Source organism: Mustela nivalis (genome assembly GCF_964662115.1).
Source record: "Mustela nivalis genome assembly, chromosome: 20".
In the NCBI taxonomy this organism is placed as follows: domain Eukaryota; kingdom Metazoa; phylum Chordata; class Mammalia; order Carnivora; family Mustelidae; genus Mustela; species Mustela nivalis.
The window spans coordinates 3,573,189-3,599,218 of record NC_139039.1 but is presented as its reverse complement, the minus strand read 5'-3'; the positions used below and the strand labels follow the sequence as shown (position 1 = coordinate 3,599,218).

General features: G+C 42.9%; 1 protein-coding gene and 1 long non-coding RNA gene across 7 annotated transcripts in view; one reads left to right on the top strand and one right to left on the bottom strand.

Annotated features, from left to right (window-relative positions):
* Positions 1-10,244, bottom strand: part of INTS10 (integrator complex subunit 10) — a 38,223-nt gene extending 27,979 nt beyond the window's left edge. For 5 of the 6 annotated variants that reach the window (XM_082715160.1, XM_082715156.1, XM_082715158.1 and 2 more), the window contains exons 1-9: positions 9,834-10,065; positions 9,190-9,257; positions 8,297-8,400; positions 7,413-7,552; positions 5,338-5,419; positions 4,557-4,697; positions 3,954-4,125; positions 3,364-3,533; positions 2,182-2,315 (exon numbers count right to left, since the gene is read on the bottom strand). In XM_082715160.1, coding sequence (XP_082571286.1) covers positions 2,182-2,315; positions 3,364-3,533; positions 3,954-4,125; positions 4,557-4,697; positions 5,338-5,419; positions 7,413-7,552; positions 8,297-8,400; positions 9,190-9,257; positions 9,834-9,962 — 1,140 coding nt within the window. In that variant the 5' untranslated portion in view covers positions 9,963-10,065. Of the gene's footprint in view, positions 1-2,181; positions 2,316-3,363; positions 3,534-3,953; positions 4,126-4,556; positions 4,698-5,337; positions 5,420-7,412; positions 7,553-8,296; positions 8,401-9,189; positions 9,258-9,833 lie in introns of all 6 variants that reach the window. The other variant, XM_082715159.1, reaches the window with a different exon arrangement.
* A 19-nt stretch (positions 10,245-10,263) lies between these two features.
* Positions 10,264-24,295, top strand: LOC309855177. Its single transcript, XR_014306645.1, has 4 exons — positions 10,264-10,588; positions 12,615-12,818; positions 20,972-21,061; positions 24,027-24,295. It is a non-coding gene; the product is annotated as an uncharacterized lncRNA (long non-coding RNA).
* Positions 24,296-26,030: the final 1,735 nt, after the last annotated feature.

The following is a 26,030-nucleotide window of genomic DNA, read 5'->3' as shown; positions in this document are numbered from 1 at the left end:
ATAGCTGCTGGGTAGAGAAGAGACGGTAGGGAGCAAGAGTGCAAGAAGGGGGACAAGAGGACACCCCCGATGACATATGCAAGACTGGCGTGGCTTGGACCAGGGAGCAGGTGGCGGGGACGGAGAGAAACAGACCGAGGAAGCCATGTTATTTATACTGACTTACATGGGACATGGCACTGTTTTTAGTTAAAACTAGTATCAGAGGACTCATTATCCACATAGCAGGAAGGATGACTGTGGTCTTAGTGTGAAGTGCCCAGTTAAACCACACACTCCCAGAAACCAGAAGGGAGAGCTAATGAGTGACCCCACCAGGACAGTCAGGAGAGAAGGAGAGAGTAGCTACCTAGCAGCCTTCGTGATCTTTTTAAAAAATGCATCAGAGGGCATCTGGGAAAGCCTGGTTAGCAGAGTTCTGAACCTAGGAATCATGGCTGGATTTCAAAGCATCTTTCAACCTTGAAATAATTTCTGAAATCGTGCATGTGTGGGTTTTTCTTTGGGAGGAAACAAATGAGTTTATCAGAAGGTTTAATAACCTTAAAAGCCTTCAGAAAGGCAGTCGTCCCTGCTCCATTCTTTATCATATAGTCCAGTTTACAGAGGCAACAGATTAAACTGATTTTAGGGCACATCTCTCCTCATGCCTGGGGCTAGTGAGTGTTAACTCAGGGTCTGAAGAAGTGGTAGGAGAGGAGAAGGGACAGAAGGAGGGTGAGAGGGGCGCCTGGGTGGCTCAGTGGTTTGGGCTGCTGCCTTTGGCTCGGGTCATGATCTCAGGGTCCTGGGATCGAGCCCCGCATCGGGCTCTCTGCTCCACAGGAAGCCTGCTTCCCTCTCTCTCTCTCTAATAAAATCTTTTTTTTTTTTTTTAAAGATTTTATTTATTTATTTGACAGAGAGAGATGACAAGCAGGCAGAGAGGCAGGCAGAGAGAGAGGAGGAAGCAGGCTCCCTGCTGAGCAGAGAGCCCGATGCGGGGCTCGATCCCAGGACCCTGGGATCATGACCTGAGCTGAAGGCAGCGGCTTAACCCACTGAGCTACCCAGGCGCCCCAATAAATAAAATCTTAAAAAAAAAAAAAAAAAAAAAAAAAAAAAGAAGGAGGGCGAGACTCTAGACACCCCCGCACTATTTCACCTGCAGCACAGGTTAGCAAACTACCATCGGCAGACCAGATCCTGTTTTCATAAATAAAGTTTTATTGGAACATGGCCACCTCATTTGTTTACTATTGTCTATGGTTTGTTGGTTTGTTTGTTTTGTATTGTAACAGCAGAGCTGAGTAGCTGCAACAGACTGTTGGGCCTGTAGAGCCTACACTGTTTATTTCCTGGCCCTTCACAGAAAAAGTTTGCTGATTCCTGACCTAGAGCACCTCCGCTGTCATACTGTTACACACCGGGCCTCCATGAAAGCATTCACTGAAAGGTTCTGCTTTAAAATAAGTTTAGAAATCACTGTTCTGCCCAGACCCGCTGCCTGGCCCCTTCAGAAGACCAATGGGTCTTTACATTCTCTGGCCTCACACATCATTGTGCACATGGTCTTCTCTTCACAAAATCCACCCTCCAACACCAAATGACAAAACCCTCTCCTCTATCGAGATACTTCAAAGCTGATTTCAAATGCTGATGTCCTTCATGAAACCTCTGCAACGTCTCCCCTTGGCTGGTTAACAACTTCCCAGCCGGACCACCTCACCCTTTCCATTCTGGGGCCAGGACTCAGCACAGCACTGGGTCTAGATGTTCAGTGTAGTTCATCTGGCTTTGCTTTTTACCTTTAATTGATGCCATTCAGTCACAACAGGTAGGACTAATTTATACCAGGGCTTCTCAACATTGGCCTTTTGAGCCAGGCAGCAGTTTGTGGTGGGGCTGTCCTGTGCCTTGTAGCACTATTCGCAGCCTCCCCACCTCTACAGGGGAGGTGCTCACAGCAACTCCTCCCCACCAAGCCATGGAAATCAAAAAGTGTCCTCAGACATTGCCACATGTCCCTGGGTTGAGGGGTGAGGGGGCAAAAATCACCTCCAGTTGAGAACCGCTGATTTACACAGTAATTGAATTAAAAGACCTAAGCTTTATCAATTTAGCTCCAAAGCTGTATTTTACATTCATTTCCAGCAAACCACAAACATATCATCTGTTAATAATCATATCTGAAAGGATTACCATGGTTTTTTCTCTTCCCTCAGCTAGTTTCCTCTTTTTATGTATATGTTTGTTACGATCAATTTCTACATCACCATACACATTTGATACATCCTCAAGAAGAACCAGTGGAACTTGGCTTGGGGCATTAGGACCTATGGATGGGGGGAAAACACCAACACTTAGAAATGCAGCAAGGAAAAGAAAACTTAGTATCAGGTGGAAGTTTACTCAGCTGCTGTTTGAAAATACAGGTGTAAAAAGTATGTTTGGAGTGATCCCAGTTAGGTAGACAAACAAGTATACATGAATAGGAAAAAAGACTATACAGATATACAACAGATTATTAATAAAGGTTCTCTCTCAATAACAGATTACAAGTGCTTCTTATGTATCTACAAATTTTTCATAGTAATCATGAATTATAAAATCAGCCAAAAACTCAAGAATATGAAGTTATATGTGTAATACCTGATAGCTACAAATTCCAAACAAAATCTAAATATGAGACTATAAGGTAATACACAAAAATGAGAGCTGTATTCTATTGGATGGGCAGGTGATTTCATTCTCTTACCTTTCTATTTTTCATTTTTTTTAGAATTTATATGCAAAATGCAAAAATGTTATTTAAAATATCTCTGTCTACATTGGGGAGGATATGTGCTATGAGTGCTGTGAAGAGTGTAAACCTGGTGATTCACAGACCTGTACCCCTGGGGATAAAAATACATTTTATGTTTATAAAAAAAAAAAAAAAAAAATCTGTCTATAGCAAAGCCTTTGTGAAATCTACTTCAGTACTTTGCTACATCTCCTTTTTCAAAATAGAGGCACTAAATATCCGTATTTAGTTTCACAGTACCACTATACCCTTTAATGTAGAAATTTAATTGATTAATCAAATGGGCTCCATGTCCAGTGTGGAGCCCAAACACGGGGCTCAGTCTCACAAATGTGAGATTAAGACCTAAGTGGAGATCAAGAGTCAGACACTTGACCGATGGAGTTACCCAGGTGCCCCGATATAGAAATTTTAAAGTAAAATGTACTTACATAAAAAGTACCAACAACTTAAAAAAAAGCACTCGTGTCACCCCACAATGATTTTGATCCAAGAACAATGTTAAAGTAAACATTTTCATCATCTTCATCACCCCAACTGAAGCCAGTTTTGGGAGACTCTAGAATTCTTCAACCAACCTTGGAATAGAGACGGTTGTATGCTGTTGACATACTGGAACGCATTCTTGAAGAAGACCAGCATAGTGGAATAAACCACTTGGTTTTTATATTTTGCATGAGCTTCATTATCAAAGTTGTTCATGTATCTGCAGAGATCTTTCATTCTGTGCAAAATATCACCATAGCTTCTGAAAGATGAAGGATGATAAAAATTATTTAATTACTCTGGGCTTGTCAGCAAAAGGTCTAGAGAAAAGCTGCAACAGAAGCGTGACATTTACCAAATGTAGCTAGAGGCATGAATTAGAGCAGTGATCAGAATACTCACTCAGGACACAGACATGACAAAGTAGCTACTCTTTTCTCTGAATGCCAAAGAATGCTTCAAGCTCAACAGCATCTTATAAGCTATACTTCTGTTGGGAATCCTTAAATAAAGTGAAAACCACCCTCTTTTGCATAGATACCAAGGTTACAAGAGTTGCCCAAAGAAAAGAATGTATCTATACACTATATGCTTTTTAAGAAAGTGTTTTTGTTTTTAAAAACCCTAAGATTACGGTATCAGAAGACTTGCTAAGTAATTCTAGAAATGAACAATTTTTTACCGTCTTCCTTTATCCATCTGCCATTCACATCTCATTCCAACAACATTTAAAATCTTAAACAACCTCTCCCAAGGGTCCACAATCTGGGATGATTTTTCAGTCAGCCCTTCTATTATGTACTTCTGAGAGCTCCGTTTGCTGGGTGACATTAAATCGGCTGCTTCTTGGGCACCTGGGAAATGAGAAAAAAGAGGCCTACAATTAATCTTACTATTTATTATGTATGTAGTACTTAAGAGAGAAAGACAAAGTCCGAATCCCTATTCAAGAGGCAAGAGCACAGAATCCCAACACATCGTGTGTTTTGTTGAAGGACCCACAGCTGGCCACCGGAACAGCAAAAAATGCCCTTTGAGCTTTGGAACGTGTACGAAGCTCAGTTCATTAACATTACGATTCAGCAAGTTGACTGTTCCGGTCAAAGCGCAAAACTGAGTTCAGAAAAGTCTCATTTCTTACCTGTGGTATTTTTTTCCAGGAACCATCTTTTAGAACACTATCACACTGGTACGCATCCAGAGAATAATCACAACGATGAGGGATTTTTGAGTTTGCGACTTCCTAAAATCTGTGTAAATAAAACTGCAGGATCTTCTCACTCACCTTGATGCTGACTCTCTATTTGAGTAGATCTAGTGACATAATTGATATAAAATTCAGCTGCTTTGTTCAAGTACTTATATAATAAATTGGCAGGCAATCGGACATCATGGTTGTTAATTATTAGAGGAAGGACATCGCAAACTGTCGAAGAGGAAAAATAAAAAAAACCAATTCAGTTGTTGGCTACCTTACAATTCTGATAGAAATGAAATTTATTTTAGAGTTCATTTAATGTAGTATCTAAAATATATAGGGGAAAAAAACACATTTATGGCACATTTATTGAAAAATTGCAGTGCACAGGGACACTAGTGGATGGAGTGAGTAAGGAACGACACAAGCAGATTTTACATTATGGTTGAGGGTCTAGTTCTTACACTGGGTGACAATTCAGATGTTTATTATTATGCCTCATACTTGAATATATTCTTTCAGAGGTATCAAATGTTATTTATTTGCCAGAGAGCGAGAGAGAGAGCCCACAAGCACCAGGGAGGTGCAGAGGTGGCAGTCTTCCTGCTGAGCAAGGAGCCTGATGTGGGACTTGATCCCAGGAATCTGGGATCATGACCTGAGCCAAAGGTAAACGCTTAACTGACTGAGTCACCCAGGCATCCCTAGAAGTTGTTTAAATGCTTTTTGGACTAAAAAAATAAAGAAGGATTTAAATTTCATAATATGAAAAATTCCTTTGCTTTCCACAAATGACCTTATCCCTGAAATGATACTTACTCAGCATATTCCTACATAAGGAATTAATACAAAATACAATTTTTCTTACCAAATAATTTTCTAAAGCAGTTAACTGGAGATTCTTGCTCTTCAATAGTTTCAGCCTCTAATAATGCTTCCCCAAGGCCAACCTGTTTCAAAATAGAGTAAATCATTTAAATGTGTTACAGTTTAAGATGTCAGAATTACATTAACAATGGCTTTTTGTATTTACCACTTTGTATATGCAAACTTCCCCAAGAAACAAATATTCTCATTTTAAGGACTAGAAAACAAAATACATCAGCAACACAGCCCAGAAGAAAACCCCAATTTAACCTGACCACTGACTACTTTGTCTTGGTTATTCTCCTCTGAACTAGCAAAATTAAAATGCTATCAAAATGTCTATAGAAACTTAAAGGAACCACTGGAATTAGAATGAAAAAGGAGATGTACAGATTTTCTACAAAATGTTGAAACTAACTGTACTCTCTACATCGAGATGTACTATGTTGACAAACCTTACCACTTTCACTAGCCAGTCATTCAGCCTAGGCTAGGCTGGACACAACTGTGACTTTTAAGGCCACCTTTCCTTCCTTTCTACCATGGATTCCCTAGCAGAGTAGAAAGTAGGCTTATCAAAATCCACCCAGACATCCGCATTATCTTCCTTGGGATCACTTGGCCATGCACAGGGCAGGGGTAAAACAATGGAAAAGATGATATAACACAAAAAGCGAAGAGTTGAGTAACGATCAAGGAATGTATTGGGTTGGGTTGCTTGTATTGGGTTGCTTATATTGGGTTGAAGAGCATCCTCCCAAAATTCATGTCCACTCAAGAGTCTCAGAATGTGACTCTACATATATTTTATCTTATTAAAAAAAAGTAAGGTCTTTTTAGATGCAATGAGTTAAAAAGAGGGCACAATGGGTTAGGGCAAACCCTAAATCCAGTGACTACAACAATCCTTACACGATCATGTAAAGACACAGGAACACAGACACCCAGGGAAGAAAGCCATGTCACAGCAGAGGAGGAAACTGGAATGACGTAGCTGTTAAGCTGAAGAATGACAAAGATTGCTGGTGACCACCAGCAGCCAGGGAGAGGTAGGAAGGATTTTCCCCTAGAGCCTTTAGAGGGAGCATGGCTCTACGCACACCTTGCTTTTGGAATTTCAGCTTCCAGAACTGTGAGGGAATAAATTTTGGTTGTTTTAAGCCACTCAGTTTTCTGGTACTTTTTTACAGGAACCACTATGAAACTAATCGAGGGAGGTACAGAACATGTCAACTAGGGACAGAAGCTTGAAAGATAGTATGGATAAGAATAAACAGTAGAGTTTGAATTAACAGAGTTAATGAAACATATTTAAGACTCAGTTTCCTCACCTATGAAGTGGAATACTGTCTACCTCAAGGGGTCCAGGGAGTATGGAAGAAGATACCTGCCAATGCCTGCCAATAGCACTCAATAGTTATTACAGATAGAAGGAATGGGGGAAAAGCACATGAAAAGCATGCCTGTGAACACTACAGACTATGGCGCTCAGTTAAATTCAAACATTGCTGACCATAATGTAAGAGGATTTTAAAAAAAGATTTATTTATTTGAGAAGAAAGCATGCACGGGGGATGGGGGTGGGCGCAGACAGAGGAGGGAGAAACAAAGAATCTCAAGAGGACTCCATGCTGAGCTGCCAGCCTGATGTGGGGCTCCATCTCACCATCCTGAGGTCACAACCTAAGCCAAAACCAAGAGTTGAACGCTCAACTGACTGTGCCACCCAGCCACTTCTGAAATAGGATTTTAAAAAAAACCCTACTGTACTTTACAGATTGCAAATAAATAGCACGCTCAAACTCGGTCACTGTTTCCTTACACTGACGGGACAACTTCTGGAAATTTATGAAGTCTGATGATAGTGAAATCCTTTTAGCTTTACTGATGAAGATTCCTTATTCAAGTTCAATCTTACCTAGCGTTCTTCAGCTTTAGAATATTTAGATATTCTTAATATTTAGAAATTGAGAATTTCTGCTTTAGAATAATACACACTAGAGCTTCTAACCGAACTGATGAATGTGTCAATCGATTTTATTTTCTCTTGAGAAAAAGGAAAGGGTCAAGTCATACCCCATGCTGTACCACTGTCTCAGGGAAGCGTCTCAAAAGTAGAAGCAACATTTCCGATCGTTCCAATGTGTTGAAGCATTGTTCCGTAACCTTTAGTAACATTTCGCACTGGACCCGACCAGGGAGAGTTTCAAACAAACCTGTACATAACACATTTTATTTAAAAAAATTTCTTTTGGAAAGAAAATCCTGAAGCTACAGTGGAAATAAGACATTTTCATATATAGAACAGTAAGTCTACATTTAGAATCACTGTTTGAGTTTTACCTACAACCTAGAAGAGGCTTTTGGCTCAGATGGTACTGGACACAGATGTTTGCTGAATGATCCTTTCAGGATCATTTGGAGGCCTTATTTGGGTTCAGAAGGTAAGAATGGCGTAGGTGAAGGGTCATAACAGTGCTTGCTGTTGGCTGAGATAAAGAGGATGCATTTGTTTAAGTTGAAATGACCTAAATCACCCACTCTTTCATCCAGAATTTGAAATCTTTGGCTATCACAACCAACACAGACTGAAGGTTAATGGAAAAGGTCATAAATCACTAAAAGTTCCTCTCCTGTTTTGTGGAGATCTGCTTAATCTACAGATGCTTTCTGATAACTATAAAATCTAGTCTACGGCCATACCACCCTGAACGCGCCCGATCTCGTCTGATAACTATAAAATCTGTTAAAAATATATTAGATTCCCTGGGCTAACTGATAAATCTACACTCTTTAAGGGAGCTTAGAGGTTTCTAAGCAAATGCTCAAGGGACCAAGTGACACCATTTGTACAGACTTTGGGTACCAATACCACAGATGTTGAGTTTCTATGAAACGGCTATACATAAATTAGTGTTCCAGAAACGGTAATTTATACACCTTTATCATTCTATTCTTACTTCTTAAAAATTGGGTTTGTTTATCCTGTGAGTCGTTCCTTAATGCTGAAGTAATAATGCTGATTTCTCTCCACACCACCGGCTGATCTGGGAAATTCACAAACCTATTTTAAAATGAATGCAATAAATTAAAATGTCAGATTCTATATAGTATTACACAAAGAAAAGAGCATTAGCATATGGAGAAATACACACTTTTCTTTATTACAAGTGAACATGTAAATTGGAACAGTTATTTTTTAGAGTAATTTGATAGTGTATTGTATAATATCCTTGACTGTGAAAATCAATGTTTAAGAATCTACTCTACAGAAAAATACTAAAATACGGGTACACATTTGCTTACTGATACTCTGAATATAATCTCAAATAATTGGAATTACCTCAATGTCCGCCAGTATTACGAAATGCTACGCAAATATGAAAAAGAAGAGCTCCACATACTGAAAAACAAAGGCATCGCTCCATGACAGAGGGCGAAGCAAGCAAGCTGCAGTGTGACGTATGTAGTATGACTTCACTTTTGTACCCTTCCCCACTTATACGTATTGTACTCTGCACACATGCACACACGGACGCACGAAACTCAACGGCGGTAGAGTCGGAGGGACTCGGACTTGTTATTCTCTATGCGTCAGTACTGCCTGAACTGCAAGGGTACCGACTGTTTCTAAAGTAAAATAAATGATCGGAAAGAAAAGTTTCGGCAGGCATCAAACACCGGGAGCCTTCTCTGCACAAGGCAGCCAGCCGTTAACGGAGGGCCCGGACGCAATAGCAACAAAGTGAGCCGCGGGTACCCGAGCCGCAGATGCACGGGGAGGTCCTCCCCGCCCCGCTTGCACGCACAGACAGAGCGTCGCGCGAGACCCAGGGCCCGGGGCCGCACTCACATGTCGTACAGCAGTCTCCCCGCGGTGGCGGTCCTCTCGGCGTTCCGCTCGATCGTGTACATCTCGTACTGCAACACACATGGCCGCGAGGGTCACGACCCCCGCCCAGGGCGCAGCCTAGCTCACCGCCCGCCACGCCAGCCGGCCTCGGCCCAGCGCCCCTAACCCGGGAGGGCGGGACAGCCTAGCGTCACCCGGCGGCCCAGAGCCGCGGGACTCAGGAGTGCGACCCTCGGGCTCACTGACGATCCTTCGGTCCCCAAGACGGGGCGAATAACGTCTCCGCAGCAGCAGGCACTCAACGAATGGCTGCCACGCTGACGAACGAGCGGAGAACGGCCTTTCCGCGGGGCGACGCGGCGCCGCCCGGCCACCGAGCAGCAGACACCCCGGTCTCCAGCCGCCCGGACCTCAGGCGAGGTCCGCTGGGGCTCCGGTGCCCGCCCCGCGGGGGAGAAGGCGTGCGAGGGGTGGCGGAGAGCGGGGCGCGGGAGGTGGGGAGACGTGGGAAGGCAGGGGTCGGGGTGGGCCGAACTGGAGGCGGCCGCCCCCAAGGCGGGAAGGGCTGGCGGCCAGGGCGGCCCCGGGGCGGCGAAGCGCTCACACCTCCACGGAGGCAGCCGCGCGCGCGGGCCGGACCTCACCTGGATGTTAAAGTCGGTGGGGTAGAGGCTGCGGGCTGTGATCAGCCAAGCCTTGGCTGCCCACAGGTCCTGCTGCACCAGCTCCCGGGCTCGCTGCACCAGGAACTCGCAGTCACCCTGGGCCGACATGACCCGGGAGGCGTCCGGCCGCGGGCAGCCGAGGTCGTTTACCTTCCGGCTCTGGAGACGCCGCCGCCGCTGCCGCGGGGGAGGCTTCTGCGCATGTCGAGGTTGGCCGATCCGGGAAAGTGTTCCGTGTTTTGCGAGCAGCCTCCTCCAGTCCTCCCCCTGTAACCGTCCGGCCCCTTCCTCCTTGGAGGACGTAGTGTTTCGGTAAGGACTTTTCCAGGTTACCTCCAAAATGTGGAGAAGTGGATTCCCACTCTTGCGGGCTTCAGCGTGAGCGTCGTCCAGTCAGGGAGCATGCGCGGTGCCGGTACTCTCCGCGCTGCCTCGGCGGGTGTTTCCATCCTCCTGGAGATGTGCGGGTTTACGGTCCGTGGGTGACCTCGAGGTCTGGTACCCCGGACTAGGCTGGGAAGAAGTTTGAGAGGAAAAAGAAGAGGGCGGCTTCGGAGGCTGTGGGAAGGAGCAGGCAGAGCTCCCTCGGCCCGCCGGAGTTGAGGAACCTGTCCCTGGGTCGTTGCCCAGGATTGGGTTTGTGGGAAAAAGTCTTGAGTCCAGATTAGGGGCCAAGGCTCAGAGGGCCATGGTAGATGCCTACCGTTCGTTCTGGTGCATTTCATCTTTTCTAAGTATGTCCATATTATCTTGTTGTTTCTTTATTTGCTGATTTCTGCAACAGACATTGAGCTCTTGCAGTAATTAGCACGTGCAAAGTGCTTCGCTGCTTGCAGTGGGAGCGACAAAGGTTGTTCCTGTCCCAGCAGGGGTTTTACAATGATATGGACATGTGGCCTGCAGGATCTCTTACCAACAATCCCATCAATCAGTGTCATTTTCACCGACACTCCAGATTTGTTTTCCATTTGAGAGAAGGAGAACAAAAGAGTCCCCCCTGCTTTGGTGAGGGGATACCTGCCTACTAAGAAGAACGTACCAAAATGTGGATTCATTAGTTTTCAAGCCAAGTTCTATATACAGAAAGTTTTAGCAAGTTCTGTTTACCACGGGTATTTTCGATTTATTTGATTTAAAGCCAAGAGATTAAGGATTCAAAGCTGGTATGTTTTAAAAATAGAAATTACTAGGTACTTACATATGCGAAAAACTGTATGTTAAATAAGTATGAATATATACATTACTATTCATGGGTATATGTAAGGTTTAATATATTCTTACTAATCGTGATAATTTATAAATACATGATCTTCAAGTTAATGGTGAATTAGTATGCTAACTTTAGACATTAAGAGCCAAGAAGGGCAGGCACAAAGAAGCAGTATAAAGCACCACTGCTATCAAATCCAAGCTCTTTTATTTTGCTGTTTAGTTTATGATACCATTCTAAAGATAGCACTTTTAATTATCTTCCCCTTTACTCAAAAATTTTAAGGGTTTTATTTATTTATTTGGGAGAAAGTGAGAGAGAGAGAGAAAGAGAGCAAGCAAGCATGATATGGGGGAGGATCAGAGGGAGAAGCAGACCCCCAGCTAAGCAAGGAGCCGGATGTGGGGCTCTGTCCTGGGACTCTGGGCAATCATGACCTGGGCCAAAGGAAGATGCTTAACTGTCTGAGTCACCCAGGCACCCCTTTTACTCAAAAATTTTTATTTTTATTTTTTTTATTTTTTTTTTAAAGATTTTATTTATTTATTTGACAGAGAGAGATGACAAGCAGGCAGAGAGGCAGGCAGAGAGAGAGAAGGAAGCAGGCTCCCTGCTGAGCAGAGAGCCCGATGCGGGGCTGGATCCCGGGACCCTGAGATCATGACCTGAGCCGAAGGCAGTGGCTTAACCCACTGAGCCACCCAGGCGCTCCTACTCAAAAATTTTTAAAAAATTTGATTTTGTTTCATTAGTCACCCAGAAGATATTTAGCTAGATTCACTGTATTAGTATCAGTCATTCTGCGATCTATCTGTTGTGTACTTAAGGAAACATTCTTGTTTCAAAGAGGCTGTTTAATGTCTCCTGATTGATTATGCACAGCAATAGCCTAATCGTGCCATCACTTTGTAGGCCAGTATTGCCCAGTGACAGAATTCTTTTGGCTTTGTAGAAGGAAATTGAACTTTAACAGCTTAGGATAATTTTTATTTTATATAGGTCATAAAAACAGATAGCTGGCTTAAATTTTTTTCATTATTTAATTTTAATAAAGTGTTATGTAAGGGTTTTTGGGTGACTGATTTGGTTTTTAAACTTTATGTTTTGGGTCTGGAATTACCAAAACAAAATCCAAAGCGAAATTGTACACTTGTCCCTAAGTATTTAGTTCTCTAGTGTTCTTTTAGGTAACAGTTGTAAATTAATATTTTCAATCTAGGGGCTAAATAAAGGAACTCTGGTTAGGTGCCAACCAGTTGAAATTGCTTCTTGCTTTTTGCTAGAATACCATGTAAGATTTGTAGCTATTTTCTTGCCAGCTTCTTAATTTTGAAAGGTGTTCAGCTAAACATTTCTCCTAGGATGTCATGCTGGCTGTCATGCTTCCTTTCTGGAAGTACAGAAAGGAGGTGGTACCATACAAAGGGAATTACCATCTTCTGGCCTCTTTACTGTGATCCTAAAGCCTAAGAATCTGAGCTCCTGACCCATGTTCTCCGCCACAACTTCTTCTTCTTTTCTTTTCTTTCTTTCTTTTTTTTTTTTTTTAGAGAACGAGCACAGGAGAATGAGAGGGAGAAGCAGACTCCTGCCGAACAGAGAGCCTGACATGGGACTCGATCCCAGGATCCTGGGATCATGACCTCAGCCGATGGCAGACGCTTAACCCACTGAGCCACCCAGGCTCCCCGCTCTGCCACAACTACTAACCATGCAAAATGCCCAGCATCCAGCCTGAAGCTCCCTATACTCAGGTCAGTGACTTGTATTAAACTCTATGTTGCTTTTTAAATTTCCATCTCGAAAACTTGAGACTCACAAATGCAACCTGGTAATTTGCCTGCACTTGGTTCTTTTCAGCAATTTCCTCATTTCTCTTCTGGACTTTAGCTCCACAAATTCCTATTTCCTTGACACCTACATTCTTCTAGTATATTTGACTCCTCCTGGACCTCCTCCTTCTCCTGCTGTTAGAGCCTGTGCTCTGATATGCAGCACGTTCAAGGTCTGTGCATCCTTATCACACGTGTATCCACTGTTCAAGTTACCGACCCTGGATCCAGCCCACGTGCATCTTCCTAGATGATACAGCTGGCTTGAAATAGGTGCAATTAATGTATGTTTGGCGAATGGAGAGGATGCCGAGTTCTGCCGGTGACTTGCACACACAGGCGCAGATTGATGCTGCACCAAATTCCAGGGCTTAGTATCAGTTTGGGCCCTCAACTACTCCTACTTCCCATTCTTTCACCAGCTGTTTGAAGGCTTTGTCATTTTTCTCAAACACTCATACTCTTCACCTTGAGCAGATTGATTTTGCCTTTAACGGAGTAGATTGAGGCCACCAGGCCTTACTCAACCTCCTTCAGTTTTGGAACCATGGCCCTATTTGTGGTTCAAGACCAAACAGATCACAAGGTACATATTTTTAAAACCCTTTGATGGTTTCCAACGGTGCTGATACCTGAATGGTAGGCATGGCTCTGCCTTATCTTATGGTGGTTCTGCCACCACCCCCCTCTCCGCCACCAAAACTTCTTTCAGATCTTCCCTGTGTTGTGTTCTCCCTCATCTCCAGGCATTCTCGTAGGCTGTCATTTTTGCTCTACTCAGAATACTCCCTACTGCTATCATGGTGGGAATTAATTCTTTGTGTCTCAGATAACACTTCCCTGACCCACCCCTCCTTGGTCATTGCCTTTACACTCTTTTATAACTAATGGTTTACCACATATGATGCTCCATTAGATCAGAGGCCAGTCTCATGCTATCACTGTCTTGGCCCCTAAGATATGCCAGACATTTATTAATAGTAGACTTTTAATAAAATTTAGGTGAGTTTTGAATTTTTTTCACCCTTTGCTTATCAGTTTGCCTAAACCTGAGATTTCATTCTCTCTGGTTTCAGAGGATAGAGGGTCCCTTTTGTTCAAGGCCAAAATCTTCACCTGTGCTCCAAATCCTATAGGCTTGGCTTCCTCAGACAAATCTGCCTAATCAGTTATTCTCACATCTATAGTGTACATCTGTTTCTATGGATTCCTACCAGCAGAGCACAGGTTTTGGGTGGGGGCTGCTGCTGCAGCTTCCCCTTGTTCCTAGTAGATGCTGTACGCCCTGCACTGTTCCCCTCTCTCAGTCTGCACACCTGTCCCCTACTGCTGTAAAGGGCTGCTAACTGCCCACAGCTCTGCCCTTCTGTAGAGGATGCCTTCAGCTTCCTTCAAAAGTTGGCCATTCCCAAGGAGTGATACAAGGTATGCAAGGTAGTGCCCTTGACTCAAAGAGAGGAAATCTATCGCATAGTTTATGTTCAGGGCAAGTTTGTCTGAGGCCACATCTATGTTCAGCTCTTTCTTCTTCCCTATCCTGTTTCCTTTCCTTAGGGGCTTTTCTTGAAGGACACTCCTTCAATAAATAGAGCATTCCCAAATCCCTGTCTCAGGCATTTCTAGGTAACCCAGGTCAGGCAATAATTACTACTGGACATGGGAGCACTATGAGGTACCTGATAAATCCTCTGGGTTCTAGATGTAGTCCCTTTGCATCATTTGTGCAGCAGCAACCATTTTCCCTTGGGAATTAGGATCAGTATCTAATACAGTAGTCCCTTTCCTTTGTGCCTGTTGGTTCAGTGGGGCAAGGAGCACCAAATGGTCTTATTTCTGATTCAGTGGAGCCCTGACTGTGTTCCCTGGTGGTTACCCTCCTCTCTTTGGAATAGGACTTCCAAGTTCTCAGGGCACAAGATTTGAGGGGAACTGTTTGAAAAAATTCCACCAGTGGATTATTGGGTATATTTTGAGGTGCCTTTCTCTTGTCCCACCCTTTCTTGGTTTAGAGCATATCTTATGTCAATAGCACACTTCCCAACCTCATAGGATGTGGTTTAGTTGACACCCTCATTAAACCTCCAGGAGTCCATATTCCACCATTCTGTCAGGCCACCTACTTCTGGGTGATGGGAACAGAGTAAGACCAGTGAATGCACTCTGCCACATTTCTTTTGCCGTTGAATGAGTTATTGGGCCTGAAATGATATTGTATGGCATACCGTGGTGATGAATAAGGTGTTCTGTAAGTGCGTGAATGGTGGAACGGGCAGAATGTTATGGGGGCAAATCCGAATAATGTGAATTCCCATGAGGACAAATCACTCCCTTCTCCATGAAGAGTGGGTTCAGTGTTAAGTAATCAGCTTAGGTAGCTGACTGCTCCCCTCAGCCTCCACCCCCAGGGAAATGGCGCTGTACTGGGGGTCTTGTTTTGGCTTCTGCCATTGGCCATTTGGGCACTTAGTGGTAACTCCAGTCATATCATCCTTGGTGAGGGTAAGTTCCTGTTGAGCTCACACATCACATCCCTGCTTCCATGACCACTTTTTCCAGGATTCACTGAGCAAATGCTGAGTGGCTGGGGAAAGAGATTGACCAACATCCATAGGCTGAGCCTTCTTGTTTCCACTGATTTAGTGAGATTCTTCTTTTCCGTGGATGTCCTCTGGGAAGCACTTATGCAAAATACAACTGCCTTTACATTTTGTACCCATTCTGAGAGTCCACATTCCTACTTTCCCAGATCTGTTTGTCACTAATCTTCCAATAATGCTCTTTCCAAGCCCCTGATCTGTCAGATAATCTGTCATTGACTTCCCATGTCAGCAGAGATTCCTACCTCAGGTCCAGAGTGGACCACTGGAAGAACTGCCCAAAGTTCTACCTGCTGGAGATATTTCCTTTTATTATGTTTTAGGGCTAACCCTGAGTGTAGCTGTCTTTTGGTGGTCACCCACTGCCAGATGCCAGCATACTGTACACACCTTTGTGTCACCAGGTATTCTCATGAGGCCACAGATGTGAGCTCAGAGAGAGGTGGTAGGGCAGTAGACATATCTACATGGGACTCTGAGCCATGCTCATGAAAATTTCTTGTGCTTTTCAGACCTGCTCAGGCTCTCTCTTATCTATTGCATTTCCACTAAATAGAAGAATGATTCTTTACACTCCTAATTTTATGATGGGATCATGAATGATGTTCTAAATAATAGAAAGTTCATGATGGGCACCTCAGATCACAGGTCAGTGGATATCCCACAGGTCAGAGGTCAATGTCCACCAGGCTCCCATAGCACTCTAGACATTCTTTTTTTTTTCTGAAGATTTTATTTTACTTATTTGAGAGAGAGAGAGAGAGAGAACAAGCAGGGGGAGTGGCAGGGAGGAGAGGGAGAAGCAGGATCCCTGCTGAGCCCAATGTGGGGCTCAATCCCAGGACCCTGGGATCATAACTTGAGCTGAAGGCACCACTCAAGTGCCCCTAGGAACTGCTTTTTTTTTTTTAAAGATTTTATTATTTTTTAATTTATTTGACAGACAGAGATGACAAGTAGGCAGAGAGGCAGGCAGAGAGAGAAGAGGAGGAAGCAGGCTCCCTGCTGAGCAGAGAGCCTGATGCGGGTCTTGATCCTAGGACCCTGGGATCATGACCTGAACTGAAGGCCGAGGCTTTAACCCACTGAGCCACCCAGGAGCCCCTAGGAACTGCTTTTCAAATGAGACTACTTTGAGCTCAGACTGTGATTCTTCCGTTAGCCCATGTCAGAGGCTCCACACAATATCTCTATGTCACAGCATAGAATTCTATTAGAATCTCTGCTCCTTTGGGCCCCACTTGACTTGGTATTTGTTTACCAAGTATCAGAATCTGTGCTAATTTATTTTTACTACAGAATAAAGATATATCTGGAACAGTAGCTGAAGTTAACACTAATATCTGATTAAGTTCATGGCATCTCATAGTCATTCTCCAAGATCCATCTTGCTTTTTCAAAGATGAACCATCAGTTGAATTAAATGTGATGTAACGGGAATCACCTACCATGCATCTTTCAGTAATAGAGACTTTCACTCTGCCTTTCCTACAAAATGGCTCTTACTCCATGAGGAAACGAATTAGAAGGTTCTTTCTGTTAGTTTCTAAGCACATCGGTGGGGAAATAATTACAGGATCATTTCCTGTGAGGTTTGTTGGACATGCTTTGAGATAGCCTTGGACCAAGACACCACTTACGACTTGACTGGTAGGCCGCTGTGGTGCTCTGGGCCTTCAGCAGTTAATGTTATTCAGGGGTCATGAACTAACTCAGAATTAGTTAATTCAACCTTAATTCATTATCTAACAACCCTGAGGAAACTAGGTTTTCTCTTTCCCAGTGTCTATCATCCTGATAAATGACTGCATGTCCTCTGTGGAAGCCTTTTAAGGGAGATATGAAACTGTGGCTAAGTGGCAAAGTCCTTTTTCTCTGTGTGTGTGTGTGTGTGTGTGTGTGTGTGTGTGTGTGTGTGTTTTAAAGATTTATTTATTTGAGAGAGAGAGAGAGAGAGAGAGCGAGCATGCATGCACATGCACACGTGGTGGGGGAGGGGCAGAGGGAGAGAGAGTCCTAAGCAGACTCCATGCTGAGCTTGGAGCCTGACTTTGGGCTCAATCCCCTGACCCTGAGACCACGACCCGGAGATCACCATCTGAGCCAAAAATCAAGAGTTGGATGCTTAATTGACTGTACCGCCCAGGTACCCCTTGAAAAGTCCTTTTTCAAAGGGATGTAGCCTCTACCTCAGTTATGGGACCCTGGATCTGTGAACTGACTAAAGTCTGGGAATTGGCTACTTTCCACTTACAGTCACTAAAGTCAGATTTCTGCTCACTTGGCTTAGACTTTCTGTGATTTTATGAGTGAGTAGGCTCTCCATCTACCTTATTCCTGGGAACCACGTGATGGATTTACCACTGCCACAGATGCCTGGGGGCCAAAGTGCTCTGATTGCCACTCTGTGCCCGAGGCTTATTATGGTCATTGTCTCCACTTTGCCTCTAATGGTCAAGTTGACCTCTAGGATACAGGGATCCTGTTAGCTCTCTTGAAATCAGGAAGCCTGATGCTTTTATTTATTTATTTATTTTTGAGGTATAACTGACATATAACCTTATGTTAGTTTTAGGTATACAACATAGTGTTTCAACATTTGTATGTATTGTGAAATGATCACCACAATAAGTCTGGTTAACATCCCTCCACTCATATATATAGTTACCATTGACTGTTACAAAGAAACTTTTTTTCTTGTGAGGAAGCCTTTTAAAATTACTGTTTCGGCAACTTTCACACATGCAAAACAGTTTTATTAACTATAGTCACCATTCTCTGCATTCCACCCCTATGACTTATTCATCTTATAACGGAAATTTTGGAACTTTTCACCCCCTTTCCCATTTGGCAAGCCCCTCAGCGTGCTCCCCTCCGGCAACCACTAGTCTGTTCTATGTATCTATGAGCTTGGTTTTTGTGATTTTAGTTAGTGTGTTTGTTTGGTTTGGTTTTTAGATTCCATATATAAGTGAGATCATGTGGTATTTCTCTTTTATTTTATTTTATTTTTTAATTTTTTATTTTTTATAAACATATAATATATTTTTATCCCCAGGGGTACAGGTCTGTGAATCACCAGGTTTACACACCTCACAGCACTCACCATAGCACATACCCTCCCCAATGTCCATAATTCTCTTTGACTTAGTTCATTTAGCATAATTTTCTCAAGGTCCATCTGTGTTGTCACAAATGGCAAAATTTTTTTTATGGCTGAATAGTATTCCTGTGTGTGTGTGTGTGTGTGTGTGTGTGTGTATAAACAAACCACATTTTTATCCATTCATCTATCAAGGATTAGGTTGTTTCCATATCTTGGCTATTATAAATAATGCTGCAATGAACATGGGGGTACAGATATAATTTTAGAATTAGTGTTTTCATTTTCTTCAGATAAAAACCCAGGAGTGGAATTGCTGGAGCACACGGTAGTTCTACATAGGATTTTTTGAGGAACCTCCACACCGTTTCTTATAGTTGCTGTACCAATATATATTCCCATCAACAGTGCCCTTTTCCCCACATACTCACCAACACTTATTATTTCTTAACTTTTTGATGTTAGCCATTTTAACAGGGATAAGGTGATATCTCATTGTGGTTTTGATTTGTATTTCTCTGATGATTAGTGATGTTAAGTATCTTTCTCATGTGCCTGTTGGTCTTCCATATCTCTTCTTTGGAAAAATATCTATTCAGATACTCTGTTCCTTTTTAAGTCAGATTATTTGTTTGTTTGCTGTTAAGTTATAAGTGTTCTTTGTATATTTTGGATATTAACCCTTTTTTTAAAAAAATATTTTATTTGTTATTGGACAGAGAGAGATCACAAGGAGGCAGAGAGGCAGTCAGAGAGAGAGGAGGAAGCAGGCTCCCCACTGAGCAGAGAGTCTGATGCGGGGCTCGATCCCAGCACCCCGGGATCATGACCTGAGCCGAAGGCAGAGGCTTAACCCACTGAGCCACCCAGGTGCCCCTGGATATTAACCCTTTGTCAGACATGTGATTGCAAATATTTTCTCCCATTCAGTAGGCTGCCCTTTCATTTTGTTGGTAATTTCCTTTGCTGTTCAGGGAACCCAATTCTATGGCAGCATCTCCCATCAGTATCTCTGGCCTACAGAGAACAGTTAATCTAGAGATTTTTCTGGCTTCTGGCACTCCCTCCACTAATGCATTTCTGAGCCATCCTGGTTTGTAGGGTAAGGGTTGGCTAAGCAGGCTGCACATAATAAATCAACTCTAACATTCCCATCTCGTTAAGATATCATACCCATTCTCCAAAGTATGCTAGGAAAATTTAGCATCTCAGTCTAGGTCATCTCTGAATCAGGCTGTGCAAACAATCTCTTAGAGCCATTTGGTGCTCTCACAGCTACTTAAGGACCAAAGTGGAAGGAAGACATATCTGAAACTATCTACAGATCCAGTAGAATTCAAATATGATAGATAGTAATGATGTATGGAACCTCTAGCAAGGCCTGTTGGAACAAAAACATGCATATTTGAATAGTTCCTAGATTTTTGCTGCTGGACATATTGAATCTAGAATTCTAATTCTTCTTCTTCTTCTTGTTCTTCTCCTTCTCCTTTTCCTTCTTCTCCATCCCCTTCCCCTCCTCCTCCTCCTCATCTAGAATAATTCTCCTCTTCCTCCTTCTTTTTCTCCATCTCCTCCACCTCCTTTCTTTTTAACAAGCTTTATTTCACTTCATTTTTCCTGTATAAAACTATGTAGTGGTCACAGCTGGGGCCTGAGTCCTCTGCATGGGGACTCTGGTGTGGATCTTTACAAGATGGTCAGTGAATTCCTCATACTCTTTCCAGAGGTCAAGGGTGTTGGTCTTGGAGATGGCATCCAAAGTAGCCTTGGCAAAGTTGCCCAGGGTGGCAGTGTCCCTGGCTGAGGTCCTCAATACTGGCCGTCGTCAGGAGCTTTTTGGGCACAGGGCTGAGACAACATCAGTGCCTCTGGGGGCAGCACAGAGCCACAGCGGCCAGTTACCTTGCATGGGACAGTGTGGGGCTTGCCGATCTTGTTCCCCCCAGTAGCTTCACTGCATAGGGAGGATGGAAGGCTTGGCCAGGATAATGGCCCCATGGATGGCAGTGGCTATCCACTGACACCCAGACCCAAGTGTCCATTGTAATCTCTGATGGCAACAAATGCCTTGACCCTTGGTCCACTGGCCAACATGGGTCTGCTTTTGTACAGGCATAATCTTCAAATCCTCATCCTTAAGGGATACCCCCAGGAAGAAGTCCATGATCTCAGATTCCTTGATGGGCAGGGAGAAGAGATAGATCTCCTCTAGGGACTTTGTGTCTGTGACCAGGCAGCCCAGCTTGGGGATGGGAATCCACTCCTCGTTGTCGGCCTTCGCTCTCTGAGCTCGGTGGCCTCCCTCCAGTGGGGCCCCGAAGCTACTGCCACTCCCTGAGCCTCCATGGTAACCACCCTGCCTCCCTTTCCAGGGCTCCCAGGCCCTCATGGCGCTCCTGTAGCACCCATGTCATCTGCCATTTGGTGTTCTCTTGGAGAAGAAGCTGAATCTAGAATTCTTGGTAAGTGCACTCATGTTGATAAATTTGGTCCTACCTAATTTTATAATTTGTCCTTTCTGATCAATGCCTTTATTTTCCATTCCAAGGTTCTTGAGGATGTGAATTGGTAGAATCTTATGATTCCTTTGAGATATATTCCTTTGTCTATTCCTGGAATAGGTTTTGTAACTCTCTGGGTTGTACAGGAATTTTTCTTTTTTTTAAATTTTACTTATTTATTAGAGAGCACAAGTGGGGGAGAAACAGAGGGAGAAGGAGAAACAAACTCCCCATTGAGCAGGGAGCCTGACACAAGGCTCGATCCCTGAACTCCAAAATCGTGACCTGAGCCGAAGGCAGCTGTTTAACTGACTGAGCCGCCCAGGCGCCTCAGGAATTTCTTTTCCTTTTAGAAAAATGTTTTACGTGGAAATAATTTCAAACTAAAGAGAAAAGTTACAAGAATAAAAATACTATAGAAAGGGCACCTGGGTGGCTCAGTTGGTTGAGTGACTGCCTTTGTCTCAGGTCATGATCCCTGAGTCCCAGGATCAAGTCCTGCATCAGGATCCCAGCTCCTCAGGAGTCTGCTTCTCCCTCTGACCTTCTCCCCTCTCATGCTCTCTCTCACTGTCTCTCCATCAGATAAATAAATAAAATCTTAAAAAAAATACTATGGAAATTATTTGTATATCTGTTATTGGTTGAATTGTGTCCACCAAAAATGGATCTGTGGAAGTCCTAACCCCTTGTACTGTAGAAGGTAAGTTTCTTGGAAAAAAGGTCTTTATAGAGGTAATCAAGCTTTAAACTGGAGGTTATTGCATGAGCTTAGGCCCTGATCCAAGAGGACTGGTGCCTTATACAAAAGGGGGAAAAGGGACACAGAGACATATGGGTACATGGGGAGAATGCCACGTGACCATGAAGGCAGAGATCAGGGTGCTGTAACTACAAGCCAAGGAATGCCAGAGACTTTGAGCAAACTTTCAGAAGCCAGGAGACAGACCTGGAGCAGATTCTTTGTCACAGCGCTTAGAAGGAACCAACCCCTGCTGACACCTTGGTCTAGGACTTCTAGCCTCCAAACCGGGAGACAGTGCATTCTGTCGTTTAAGTCAGCGATACTACTACTACCTAGTCTGTAGCACTTTGCTTACAGCAGTTCTAGCAAATTAATATGTACCCTTTACCCAATTTCACTTACTGTTAACTTCATTTGCTAGGTCATATGCATAGATTTCCTCCCCCCCCCGCCTATACACACACACAAAGACACACACACACACACACACCCCACATATATATGCATATATATGTATGTATACGTAATATATGCTTTTACCAAACAACTTGAGACTACATTGCATGTCATGACCCTTTACTCCTAAATATTTCAGTATGTATTTTCTGAGACTGTGGATATTCTCTCCCATTAACCATAGTATAGTTATCAAGTTCAGCAGGTTTAAGCTTAATAAAATTGTTTTATCCAAGCTACCATCTCTACGCCAATGTTTAATGTTTTCTTTTGTAGCATTTCCCCCCTTGAGTGAAGAATCCAGTCTTGGATCAGATATTGCATTTACTTTTTTCACTTAGTGTTCTTCAATCTAGAATATTTCCATAGTCTTTCTTTGTCTCTTATGTCATGTCTTTTATGACATTTTTGAAGAATTATAGCTGCCATCCATTTTCTTTTAAATAGAAAGCTCCTCATTCTGGCTGTGTCTGATTCTTCCCTGGATCCTTCTTTAGATCCCCAGGTGGAACGAATACTACGTACATGGTATATCCTCTCAAGGATCCCATCTGGAAGCATATGATGACCATGCGCCCCTCGCTGGGGATGTTTATTGTGATCACTCATTCAAGGTGTTGTCTGACTTCTCCATTGTTATTATTTTTCCTCCTTGCAACAATGAGCAAACTGTAGAGAGTCACTTCGAGGTCATGTAAATACTCTGCCATTTTGGAGTTTAACTCTTTCTCTGTGCCTGGAGACCATGAGGGATAATGGCATGACTCTTACAGAATAGGTGCCCTGTCCTCCGTCATTGCTGCCCTGCCGCATGGGGATAACAGACTCCGTGGAGGCCGTCTCACTTCAACCCGTGCCTTGAGTTGGGAGTTTAAGACCCCGAGCTTCTCTTTTTCAGAGCTGCCAACCCATCTATCATTGCCACAGCAATCCAGTGACTTTCCAAGTCTTTTCTCCTCACTGTACTCCGTCCCATGCCCAAGACACCATAATTTGAGTAAGCCCGATGCCATGGTGTAAATTTTTTCCCCAGTGTTCCATTTCCTTCTGTGTATGTGATGAAGGAGCCATTTACAGCAGTGTGCACACAGTTAAGAGAACCAACAGGGGATATTGAGTGACCAGGAATGAGTGACAGCAGGATTAGAGCTTTTTTTATCTGAAGGTTAAATGCTGGGGTCGTGGAGGAAGGGAATCTTAGCAAGAAACTGCTGTTACAGGGGGATAGAGCCACTGCCAAAACTCTTGTGCTGATACAGGAAGAGAGTGGACAAGAAATACTTTACTTCTCTTTCTTTTTGTCCTCCAAGATCCCATGGTACTTCCCATTGGATGAACCTGAGAAGAACCTAGATGGAACTTGGCTCTCGGTCTCTAGGTTTCAGCCCTTTGGAGACTAGAGGGTAAAAAAAGAATATGGAATAGCAGCACTCAGCCTTTTACTATGTGGTGTGAAGAACTTACTGTTGCCCTTCGTTTTGCTCCTGCTGCCTGCAAGTCTGTTCTAATAATGCTTCCAACATTTCATTGCGTTTTTTTCTGTCATACCAGTTCTTGAAGAAAAACAAAACAGCAAATCCACTTACCCTGTCTCCTACCCTTTTACTGTTATTGTCACATATATTACCTCTGTGTATGTTATAAATGGTATAATATATTGTTAATTCTTATTAATTAATAATATGATTCTCTCTCACAGATTGTTCTTTTTTTTTTTTTTTAAAGATTTTATTTATTTATTTGAGAGAGAGACAGTGAGAGAGAACATGAGCAAGGATAAGGTCAGAGGGAGAAGCAGACTCCCCATGGAGCTGGGAGCCCGATGCGGGACTCGATCCCAGGACTGCGGGATCACGACCTGAGCCGAAGGCAGTCGTCCAACCAACTGAGCCACCCAGGCATCCTTCACAGACTGTTCTGTTTAAATTATTTTTCTTTAAATATTTGACCTTTTAAAAATGTAAGAAACTAAAAATCGCTTTTATTTTTACCAATATCTTTAGCATTTCTAGTGCTTCCTTCCCCCCCTTCTTATGAAACTGAATTGCCATTTGTCATGGTATCATTTTCCTGCAACCTAAAGAATTTTCTTTTGTATGTCTTGTAGCATAGATTTGTAGGCAACAAATTATTTAAATTTTCATTTATGTGACCATGTCTCTATTTTGCATTCATTTTTGAAGGATATTTTCACTCAATGTAGAATTTTAGGTTGATAGTTGATAGTTTTAATTTTGTTTTGGCTTGAAAGATGCTCTTGCTTTGTTTTTTTTTTAAATTTTTATTTTACTTTATTATTATTTTAAAAATATTTTATTTACTTACTGAACACAGAGAGAGATCACAAGCAGGCAGAGAGGCAGGCAGAGAGAGAGGGGGAAGCAGGCTCCCTGCTGAGCAGAGAGCCCTACATGGGGCTTGACCCGAGCCGAAGTCAGAGGGTCAACCCACTGAGCCATCCAGGCACCCCGATTTTTTTAAACATATATGCACCCCTGTGTTTATTGCAGTGTGATTTACAATAGCCAAGGATGGCAACAACTTTAAGTGTCCATTGATCAGTCAATGGACAAAAAAGTTGTGGCACAGAGGTACAATGGAATATCACGCAGCCGTAACAAAGAATGGGATCTTGCCATTGGTGATAATGTAGGTGAACTGAAAGGATGTTATGCTGAATGAAAAAATAGCAGACAGATCAAGACAAATACCAAATGATTTCACGCATATGGGGAATCTAAAAAACAAAGTCAAACAAACAAAAAAAGCAGAAATAAACCCACAAATACATAGGACTAGTGGTTGCCAAAGGGGAAGGAGGCAGGGGAATGTACAAGATAGGTGAAGGGTAGTAGATGGCACAAGCTTCCATTTATGGAATGAGTAAGTCACGGGGATAAAAATCACGACATAGTGAATAAAATTGATAGTGTTGTAACAGCATTGGATGGTGACAGATGGGAGCTGCATTTGTGGTGAGCACAACATCATGTCTAGAGTTGTCAAATCACCACGTATATTTGAAGCTAATATAACCTTGTGTGTCAACTATACTTCAGTTAAAAAGTAAAGTAGCCCTTGCTTTGTTTTCTGCCCTCTACTTGTTCTAATAAGAAGTCAGCTGCATTTTTTCATTGCTTTTGCTTTGTATTTAATCTCTTTTTTGTCTGCTTTTTTGAATTTTTCTAAATAATTTTTGTTGTAAAATATGCATAACACAGGATTTACCACTTTATTAACTTTTAAGGGTACAGTTCATTGGTGTTAAGTGTATTCACATTGTGTAAATAATCTCCAAAACTTTAATCTTGCAAAATTGTGCCCATTAAACAACTCCCCGTCTCCCATCCCCCTAACCTCTGACAACCACATTCTACTTTTTGTTTTTATGAATTTGACTACTCTGGATAACTTATATAAGTGGGAATAAGTGGGATCATATAGTATTTATTTATTTATTATTATTTATTTTGAAGATTTTATTTATTTATTTGACAGACAGAGATCACAAGTAGGCAGAGAGGCAGGCAGAGGGAGAGGGGGGAGTAGGCTCCCTGCCGGGCAGAGAGCCTCATGCGGGACTCGATCCCAGGACCTTGAGACCATGACCTGAGCTGAAGGCAGAGGCTTTCACCCATTGAGCCACCCAGGTGCCCAGTATTTATTTTTTTATGACTGGATTATTTCACTTAGTGTGATATCCTCAGATTCATCTGTATTGTATCATTT